At 29.4% G+C, this 10,879-nt stretch overlaps 1 protein-coding gene across 3 annotated transcripts; it reads left to right on the top strand.

The window, feature by feature from the left end:
* The first annotated feature begins 1,285 nt into the window (after window positions 1-1,285).
* On the top strand, window positions 1,286-10,733 carry LOC145066180 (protein ZINC INDUCED FACILITATOR-LIKE 1-like). Of its 3 annotated transcripts, none has more exons than XM_079013385.1 (17): window positions 1,286-1,572; window positions 6,650-6,690; window positions 6,791-6,851; window positions 6,966-7,068; window positions 7,164-7,266; window positions 7,344-7,397; window positions 7,628-7,690; window positions 7,827-7,876; window positions 7,966-8,041; window positions 8,311-8,484; window positions 8,691-8,778; window positions 8,888-8,973; window positions 9,142-9,249; window positions 9,387-9,431; window positions 9,842-9,930; window positions 10,267-10,310; window positions 10,412-10,733. In XM_079013385.1, exons 1-17 carry the CDS (start codon window positions 1,422-1,424, stop codon window positions 10,501-10,503), a joined length of 1,428 nt encoding a protein of 475 aa, XP_078869511.1. In that variant the 5' UTR covers window positions 1,286-1,421; the 3' UTR covers window positions 10,504-10,733. The 3 variants fall into 3 exon arrangements, with proteins under 3 accessions (XP_078869511.1, XP_078869513.1, XP_078869512.1); XM_079013387.1 differs by lacking the exon at window positions 1,286-1,572 and adding an exon at window positions 2,645-3,542; XM_079013386.1 differs by lacking the exon at window positions 1,286-1,572 and adding an exon at window positions 5,462-6,496.
* The last annotated feature ends 146 nt before the right edge of the window (window positions 10,734-10,879 follow it).

The following is a 10,879-nucleotide window of genomic DNA, read 5'->3' as shown; positions in this document are numbered from 1 at the left end:
TAATTTCTATAGTTTTCATATGCCCTTCAACTTTCTAAACATTTATTTTAAACGCAATACTTTAACAATCAATATCCCATTCATAACAACTTCTTTTGACTCGTATGCCATATCAAAATGAAGTTATCTTGTAATAAACTATTACGAATTAGAGCTAGAACACAACTTTGTTATTGGTTCCGAAGTGGAGATACAAACCACTTTTTTCCAACAAAATCCCAATTCCTAGAGATTATTGTTCTCCCGTTGAAGATGGAGATGATGATGTATTTATATTCACCGCTGGATATAATGAATATATGGGCAATAATTTAGGGATGAAATTTTGGATTGGGTCCAATGTATTCCTCAAACCCTATTACAATCTCTTATTAGCATCCATCGTAAAAAGAAAACCAAGGTGTGATGCAAAGATGGTATATGAAATGGCACCCCACACATATCGAACTCGTTAAGACACTATAAATATTATTCAATTATATATTTTAGGACTGTAAATGAACTGGACGTTCAACAAACCTTTGGCGGGAAATTCGTTTATGTTCGTTCATTTAATAAATGAATGAAAATGAGCACACATTGTTGTTCGTTTAGTTAAACGAATGAACATGAACAATAGTCTTGTTCTTTCATTTATGTTCATGAACGTTTATTTATGTTCGTTCGTTTAAGTTTATTATGATTATATATGTTCAATTGTTATTTTTATTACATTACTATATTATATGTTCGTTTATGTTTATATATGCTCAATTGTATTTGTTTAGTTTTGTGCGTTTAGCATGTACACGAACATAGCGAACGAACATGAACAATGTAATTTGTTAAATGAACGAACATGAATAAGAAAACTCATTCGTTTATCTGTTTGTGTTTTTTCATTTGTTCGGCTAACTTAAATGAACGAACATGAACAATCCCTTATTTGCATTTGTTCAATTCATTTACACCCTTATATATTTCTATCAACCAAAATATTTCAAGTGAAAATTTGTGTATCCAATATTATTCATTAAATCATACATAACTAATGTAGGTGAATAAACTTGTTTAACTTATAAACCAACTCTTTTATTTCATCAACACATACCACTCTCCATCTTCACTTCTTCACTAACTCACTCATAACATTATTACATGGAGGGAGTATTTTGTCACTTATTAATTACAGGGCTAAAGTCATAACTTAATAAGGTTTAAATTGCCAAATTAGTAACAATTCAGGGACCATTACTGTAACTTACTTATGGTATATATTATTGAGTGAAGTCCGTAGATTTTTATCTTCTTGCCCAATTCCATTTTCCTCCTCCGACTCTTTTTCTCTACCGAGAGAAAGAACGAGGAGAAAAACTCGGTTTGATTTCAGATCAAAAGACAGAAAGTGCGATTTTTTAAAGGGTTGAATCTTGATTCAACAAATGACGAACAACAGTGAGCTAAAAAAGGAGCTTTTGGAGCAAGTTTACCATGAAAACTGCCCGGGTTGTAAAGTGGATCGTCAAAAACGGATGCAAAAGGGGTTACCCATTAAGGAGCTCATTTTTATTTGGATCGTGGTCTTATGTGTTGGTAAGTATATTGCTAATGCTTTTATTTATTCCTTCAAGTTTAATTAAGAATATGTTTGATAGAGTAGCTTGAAAAGTTAATTTCAACTAAGAACTAGTTTTTGTCTTATAAATTAAATGTTGCCGATAAAGTAATCATCTTTGGTAAAATTGATAAGTGAGATAAGAATATATAAAATGACATAGAAGAGTGTTAACTGAAAATATACATATAAAAATATATTTGCAAATTTTGTAAAAGAAATATGAGTTTATCAGTAAAATATAGAAAATAACTTTTCAAAAACAAGAATTTAATAATAATAATAAAGTTCAAAAGTTAAAGAATTTAATAAAATCTTTTTGAAGGTTTTTCCTATTTTAATTTGTTTTCAGTAAACTCGAGACATGTGTGGCCGCCTTAGTTTATTACTGTCGAAAATAAAACAAATCCTAAATCAAGCAATTTGTACACAAATGGTTCAACATTTATACATTAAATGCCTTTTACAAAGTATATATATATATATATATATATATATATATATATATATATATATATATATATATATATATATTCAGTCTTGGTGAAAAAAACATGATATAAGTTTGAAACGTGAGGCTCATTTCATTTTTGCCAACTGAGATTTTTGTCCATTTAAATGTGGGTAAGTATTATGTGGTGTGTGTGCGTGTTTTCATTTTATTTCAAATGGAATCAAAAGAATTAAATTTAACCAATAAATAATTTATATATATGATTAAAATTATGTCGTATTGAGGACACTTTTCCGTTTCAGTTTCTGAAAAATTTACATATTATTATTTAGATGAACATAAAACAGTCGGATTTATATAAAATATGACGTTACAAAAGTCATAGTAAAAAATCAAAGTAAACTGTCTTAAATAAATTACAAGGATATAATAATAATAATAATAATAATAATAATAATAATAATAATAATAATAAAAAAGTTAACATTTTCACTATTCATTTATAGGAAATTATTATTAATGATTTGGGTAAAAAAAGGTGTATTTGATACAAAGTTAGAATATACGTGTACAAATAAGAATAAATCCAAAGCCTTATATTTTTCAACCACGTCCGCCGATTATTTTGGGAATTAATTCGAGTCATTTCATCAAGAAAACGAAAGTAACCACCGCCGACAAAAAGCTCCGCCGTGGTAAAATCTATCACCACCACTTCATCTTTAAGCATGCAAGAACACCAAAAGCACTAATCTTTTCGGAAGAGATAAAAATTTCACATTTTTACGATTTTGGCAACGCTTTATGCTTCGATTCTAAATTCTTGGTTTATCTCCATCGCGGATTTGCTTACGTCTTCCTTGTAGAATATTTTTTAAAAAAATGAGAGACGTAAGAGAAGAAAACGACAATGTGGTGGGTGATGGCGGCTACAGTCGAGATCCAATCGGTGGTCGTTTGTCGTCTGCACACACACCATGTGTTCGATTATATGCCTCACCCAGCCCTATCAACTAATCAATTCAATCAAATCCCAATGTTTGATTTGAATTCTGATATCATCTATCCTTTGGTGTCTCCATCGATGGCCTCTCAATTAGTGACATATGTGATGATGTCATGATCTGCAGCCTAAATAACGATGTTTCTTAAGTTAATTTTTCACCCATTTTATATTGTATTTAATAATCGGAGTCTGAGTTCTCTACTTCAACAAAAAGAATCGTTTCCATTTTCATTTTCGATCATTCTCATTTCTCCCTCAACTAACATGATCATATCCTTTTGAGAAGAATCAATTTCTAGACATTTTTTGACAGCTGAATTGTGGTTTTAATTTGTATGAAATGGGTGGCAATGAATTTAAGAAGCCACTTTTGAATAAGGTATTCTATAAAAACTGTCCTGGTTGTAATGTGGATCAGTATAAAGAGCTGCAAACCGGGTATCCGATAAAGGAAGTGTTATGTATATGGTTCCTTGTGCTTTCTACTGGTAAGCAACTCTCATGTCTAACTGTTTGTTTAACTAATTTTTAGTTTATAAACTAATTTATCGATATGAAAAACTTGCTTACATGCTATGCTAAATTACAATAAGTTAATTTATTTCTGCCAAACAAACTAGGGAGTTGATGTTTAGTAGTAAATAATTATTCAATGTTACTCGAATGCTACATGAAATAGTAGTGAAAATGTGCGGTTTAATAATACCGCATGTCTGGTATCATGAAAATAATCGGAAGATAAAAAAAAGAATGATAACTTTGAATGTTAAGCAGAAAATTTGGGGAAAAAATATTATATTTTATTTTATTTTGAATATGGCTAAAATCGTAACAAAAGAAGAACCCTTTTTGTAAAGAGATTATTTTCAAGAACAAAAGAAAATGACATAAAAGGATGATAATTTTTGCACTTTTACTCTAAAAATATTTTAAATCAACATTTTTTACAGTAAATGATATGGAATATTACATTTACTATTTTTGTGAAATAATTATTCAATCCATCGTTACTATATTTGAATTATAATTTTAAAATGACATGTTTGTTAAAGCTTGTCAAACTACATATGTTACAAGAATATTATCTTTTAACATAACATAAAATTTAGAATACTATGTAATAACATATCTAAATATAGAATTTTTCAATAAAAAGTAGAGGGAAAAATCACATGTTTTGGGCCACTCTTTAAGAATAGGTTTTGTGTGTGTATTTTAGACTTTTGGTGAAAGAAACGTGACATGGGTTTGAAACGTGTTGTTGTTATCATTTTCTTCCTTGACTAAACCAATTTCTTATTAGGAAGAATTGTTTCAATTCAATGTACGTGTATTATTCTGCTTTTGTTTAATATTGATACCAAAATAAGTTGCTACCTAAAAGTTTGGTTTTTGTTTTTGGTTTTTATCACAACTCCAAAAAGGTTGAATTCGTAAACCTAATCGGCCTTCATTGAACAATTGTATGTACACTATAGGCGTGTTAGACATATAGTTTTTGAAAGCTTTTAGTTTAAATTTTGCAAATTGACTTTTTTTTTAATCAATGATGTGTTTTAGATAAGTCATTTTATGTGATTTTACAAGGTTTAAAAGTTTTCAATTTTTTTGCCCAACATTCATATATAAATAAAAGCTATAGTTTTCAGTTTCCAGCTAATTTTACCGAACATGAAAAATAAGTCAATTGTTGATCTTAGAATAAAAGATTGACCGGGTAGTAACTCTTTTGAAGAAAGAAAACTAGAACTAAAAAAAAAAAATACCCTATCAACTATAATTAACAAGTCTCGAACCCAAGACTTTATGACCTTTTACTTTTTATTATTTTATTATTTTTTTTATTTTCTACTTTTAGCAAAAATATAATTAATAATTACTAAGTATCAGAAAAAAGTTTTTACAAAAAGAAACATCGGGACACATTAGTTTTCATTTAGGTAATATATATATATATATATATATATATATATATATATATATATATATATATATATATATATATATATTTGTCGTACAAGTTGAAAAATTAGTTGTCAGTTAAAAAGTAACTGAAATTTAAATTAGTTGTCAGTTAAAAAGTAACTGAAATTTTAGTTGTTATATGAAGGTTAATTGATATCTGAAAAACTAACTAATAAAAAATAATGTTTAATAAAACTACCTAAAAGATATAAAATAACATAAAACAAACGTTTAAAAAATATGTTTTTTATAATTAATTACGAGTATATTAAGATTTAAAAAAAAATCATAAAAAACTAGTCTAATTGGTTTTTAAAAAACTAGTTTATAAATTATTTTTTAACTTATCAGTTTAAAAAAAAAAAAAAAAACCCTCAAGAATTAACAAGCCACCACTGTTTAACAAACCACTACCGTGAGGATTAGCGGCGTCATTCGAGAATTTGGTTCTTTTAATGGTGTATTTTAATTAAGTTTAATATAACCAAATTATATTTAAAAAAAAAAGGAATAAAAGATTAAAATAAAAAACAAATATGAATTGTAACTTTCATGCAACCAAACCCCAATGAAACTTTGGAACAATTTTGTGTTTAAAGCGAGAATGTGTGGATATTTTTGATACAGCTAAAAATGAATTGACAGAAAATGTCGATGTGAAGAAAAGTAACCACTAACCACAACCAACCTCCGCCGTCGTGGCCATGATAAAATCCATCGCCACCGCCTTACCAGACAAATAAACATGGAAATTTTTTGTCTTTGCATGAAATGAAACTCCAAATTATACAATTTCACATGTTCACGACTCTGGAAATCTTCGGTTTTTTTTTTCAAAATTATTGGTTTATCCATAGCCGATTGCTTACGTCTTCCACGTAGAATCATTTTAAAATGTGAAACGTAAAAGAGAAGAAAACGATAGTATGGTTCGATGCTCGTTTGTCATCTTGTCATTAAAACCGATCTCCTAATTTCGTTGGAACATTAATTATTGCACTGCATCGCATCTGTTCGATAAAATGTCTGAACCACCACCATTATGGCAACGTCCAGAACTAACCCAATCAATCAACATCAAACCAGGTCTCCAAAAACGCGAGTAGTTTATGAAAATCGGAGTCTGAGATCCCTACTTCAATAAAACAGAATCGTTTCCCTTTCCTTTCGTTCTCCCGCAAATAAAAATTAGCATGATCATATCGGCTTCAGCTGTATCGAATTTCTGATCTTGTTTATTCGTAAACCACCCTTTCTCGCAATTAAATCAACAAGAAACATCTTAAATAGTTGGATAGTTGAATTGGGATTTTAGTTTGCTTTTATGAAATGGGTGGGAAGGAGTTTAAGAAACTACTATTGAATAAGGTATATTATGAAAAGTGCCCTGGGTGTAATGTGGATCAGTATAAAGAGCTGCATACCGGGTTACCAATAAAGGAAGTGGTATATATATGGATTGTGGTGCTCTGTGTTGGTAAGAAACTGTCATGTTCATGTTAGTTGTTTTTGTATGTCTTATTCTGCATTTAGATTAAAAAAAGTTAATGATTAGCATTTAGTAGTAATTTTTCAATGTTACTCAAAAGCAGCATGAAATCTAACACCTATTTCCATTTTTCCTTTACAGCACTGCCAATATCATCTCTCTTTCCATTTCTTTATTTCATGGTAACTCTGTTCAACTCCATCTCCATCTCCATCTCTTCTGTGCAAAAGACTAAAATGCCCTCCTGATCGTCATAATGATGATTTTTTATTTCAATTGTAGATAAAGGATTTCAACATTGCGGAGAAAGAGGAGGACATTAGTTACTATGCAGGTTTTGTTGGTAAGCAACTTTTCCCCATTATGTTTCAATATTGAAAAAGACGTAAATGCCCTCTTCATCCTCAGAATAAAATGTACCCCTAGTGTATATCATGTGTTTGTGAATGTTATGAAGGGTCTGCATATATGATTGGAAGGGCAATGACATCTGTGTTTTGGGGAGTGGTGGCTGATAGATATGGTCGCAAACCAGTTATTCTTTTGGGCACATCAACAGTGTTAGTGACTTCTTCACTTAAATTGTTTTCTTAATCCGTTTTTTTTTTTTTTTTTTTTTTTTTTCTCATGGTTGTTGTGGTTTTAATACTTTCAGGGTTATTTTCAACACACTTTTTGGTTTTAGTGTAAATTATTGGATGGCTATTGCTACAAGGTTTCTTCTTGGATTTTTAAATGGACTACTTGGACCAATAAAGGTATTCTTTTGGCATATTTAGCATCTTAAAAATGTGTAAAATTATAAAGTGTTTATAAACTTTCTGTGAATAAACAGGCGTATGCATGTGAACTTTTCCCTGAGGAACATCAAGCCTTGGGATTGTCAGCTGTAAGCAATTGTCCCCTTTTATTTTCTTTCTTTCTTAATACATAAAAAGATTCCAATTTCAAGTTGATGTATTATCAGATACTTGTTATTGTCTTTATAGAATAATACGCAACATGAATATTTCTATTGTCCCCTTTTATCCAAACATGATACATCTATGAATTGCAAAATTCTTTTATTAATGATTTTATACAATATTTTCTTTTTAACAAATTAGTACTTTATTACAGATTAGTACATCATGGGGAATAGGACTCATCATTGGCCCAGCTTTGGGAGGTTACCTTGCACAGGTGTATATCTCTACTTGTATCTTTATAATATATGCTCTATGTTAATTGCATACAACATTTAGCAAAATGATCGAAAGAAGGGTATAATATTTTTTGTTAATTCCTTTTATCTTTTTTGTTTTTGGTTTAAATTAAGCCTGCAGAGAAATTTCCTGCTCTAGTATCTTCAGATTCTCTGTTTGGGAGGTGACTTACTTATTTCTTAATAATTATTTATTATTATTATTATTATGTTTTTATGTGGCAACAAATTAAAACTTTGACTTGTGATGCAGATTTCCATACTTATTGCCTTGCCTTTGTATCTCCATTTTTGCACTTTTTGTGACCATTGCTGCATTTTGGCTTCCGGTATGCAATTTAAACTCTCTGTTTTTCTTATACTTCCCAATTTTTTTTGTCTTATTTGGACAATGTACTTTGAAAAATGAAAAAAAAAGAAAAAGAAAATCTATTCGATTATAGCTGTGAAAATTGCTTTGTATCTAATCTGATATTGCTATAACTTGGTAAGTTTTTCAACATACAATATATGCTTTAATAGAAAGAAATGAAAGCAAGATGCTATAATAAAAATAGGTTGTTATCTCTTGCATTTAACTAATTTTCTCAAACTGTAGGAAACATTACATTTTCATAAAAAAGACGAGTTGGAGTCTGCTTCATATGAAACTGAGGGAAAGACAAATGAAGGAAAAGATTCAAGTTTAGGAAGCCTCCTGAAAAACTGGCCACTAATGTCTTCTATTATTGTCTACTGTGTTTTTTCACTTCATGACATGGCTTACTCAGAGGTAAGTTTACCTTCTTTCCTCTTTTACCCTAGGATTGATTTAGGGCTAGGGTTTATTGATTTATATACAATTCTAGACCACAAAAAGAAAACTAAACCAGTCATAAGGTAACAAACTCAAATCAAGAAACCCTAATATTAAATCATATGGTAACATGATGAAATCAAGAATCCCTAACATGGTGTTTTCTTTTATCTTTTTTACAGATTTTCTCATTGTGGGCTGTGAGCCCTAAGAGTTTGGGGGGATTGAATTATACTACTGAGGATGTTGGGACAGTTTTGTCTGTTACAGGTAAGAATTTTAAGAAATAACAATGTTGTTTCATTAATTTGTGGATAAATAATACACATCCCATTTCCATTTCTTTCTATTACAATGTTTTATTTTCAACCTTTTGTAGGGGTTGGACTTCTTGTCTTCCAATTCACATTGTATCCAATTATGGAGAGGATATTTGGCCCCATAGTAGTAGCTCGTATTGCAGGAGTAAGCAGTTTTTCTTTAATTTAGTTTTTTTTTTACCATTTCTTTAATTTAATTATTCATTTATGATGTAAGTATTGATTTTGCACGAGAAAAAAAAAGGGTTTTATATATGAATCTTGAAAAATGGGAGGTTTGTTTGATAAGTTGATTTGAATATGTTTTGTGTAGGTTGTGTCTATACCACTACTCACAAGTTATCCATTCATAGCCATGTTGACTGGATTTGCTCTCTCGTTGACTTTAAATTGTGCATCCATTATAAAGAATGTTTTATCTGTAAGTTTTTCAGGGACTAAATCTGTCTACGCTAGTATAAGATAAGATTTGCACATATTTATTCAAAATGCAAGAAATAGCAACAATGTTATAATTATTTTTATCATATGATAATTTTGGTTTCTTGTCATCAACAGGTATCTATCATAACAGGGACATTCATGCTGCAAAATAAAGCTGTGGTAATCTTCGCCTCCTCAGTTCTATATCCTATTCATTTTAGGGTTAGATTCAAAAAGTAACAATGCATTTTCATTGATTAATTTATTTATTACAACATTGTACTTTGAAGAATCTACCCAATTATAGCATTGTCATCCAAATACAAAGCAATTTTCACTGCTACAATTGTGTAGTTTTAATAAGAAAAGAAAAAAAAAAACTGAAAGAAGAATGCTCCTATTAGAATTTTTTTCAAAGTTTACAATAAATTAAGAAGGAAAAAAAAGTTGAAAGTAGAATGTTGTAATAAAAAGAAACGAAAGTGTGTTGTTATTTCTTGCATTTAGCCCTTCTTTATATTTCATTGTTATTCATGTGTGTAAATTAACTTTTATATTTTATAAATTTACATCAATAATATAATTAATAGGATCAACACCAAAGAGGTGCAGCGAATGGTATAGCCATGACTATGCAGTCAATTTGCAAAGCCATTGGTCCAGCTTGTGGAGGAGCACTGTGAGTATTATTCTTTTTATGTGATTATTATAATAAGAGTTGAGAGGCTAAATCAATAAAAAAAAATAATAGTTTATTGGCTAAAACAATTAAATTGTGAAAGTATGTTGTGCTAATCTGTATTTTTCCCCGGTTAAAATGTTTTCTTTAAGGGTCAAAAGAAGTATAATAATCATGTAACCACTATAGAAAATAATTAAGTAGCTAAATTGATAAAATGGCGAAAGCACAAGTACCCTTTTTCTGTATTTTATGCTTCTAATATTAAATATATGACGACTTGCAATAATATCAAAACTCAATTTATTTTATTTTGATTTTTTTATTTTTTTGTAGATTGTCGTGGTCCCAACAAAGAAAAAATGCAGCATTTCTTCCTGGTACGTGTTTTCCCTTGTACTGCATAAGCATTTGGTATGCATTGGACTGGACTGAGAAAAAAGTTAAATTTAATGGTTCGTTTTTTTAATTTGTATCGCAGGTGACCAAATGATATTTTTCATTTTGAATATAATCGAAGCAATTGGAGTTATATTGACGTTTAAACCGTTTTTGATCACACACCATTACTAGTTGGTAGCATTCAAATCTAGCCTCAACTCACATTGGGTAACCATTTATACATAGACTTTCAATAATGTCAATATCTATTCACTATTGTTGTAACTGTAAAAAAGAGGCCTCTAGCTTGTATTGTATTGGGTTTTGGATGTAATTTTTATAAGGGTTAGAATATGTTTCATGTAGTATTATTAATAATTTCATTATTCTAGATAAGGAAGAGAAGGGTTTTTTTTTTTCAACTTTTTCTTTGCCGTTTTTTTATAACAAGTAATCCAATAATTTTAGTCTTTTTTTTTTATGTCAAAGTGGGTCAATTTTATTGCTAAAATATTAAACTGGTAAAACCCCATGCTATATAGTCAAAACAAGTATTTGTGGGTGTGAG

This window comes from Lactuca serriola, chromosome 8 (genome assembly GCF_051521515.1).
Source record: "Lactuca serriola cultivar US96UC23 chromosome 8, Lser_US96UC23_V15, whole genome shotgun sequence".
In the NCBI taxonomy this organism is placed as follows: domain Eukaryota; kingdom Viridiplantae; phylum Streptophyta; class Magnoliopsida; order Asterales; family Asteraceae; genus Lactuca; species Lactuca serriola.
The sequence above is the reverse complement of the archived record's forward strand: the minus strand, read 5'-3'. Positions and strand labels throughout refer to the sequence as shown.

Coding starts and splice junctions, on each gene's coding strand:
- LOC145066180 (XM_079013385.1), top strand. CDS start 1,422: ATGACGAACAACAGTGAGCTAAAAAAGGAGCTTTTGGAGCAAGTTTAC. Junction 7,398..7,627: donor AAGCCTTGGGATTGTCAGCT/GTAAGCAATTGT, acceptor ACTTTATTACAG/ATTAGTACATCATGGGGAAT. Junction 7,877..7,965: donor TCAGATTCTCTGTTTGGGAG/GTGACTTACTTA, acceptor CTTGTGATGCAG/ATTTCCATACTTATTGCCTT.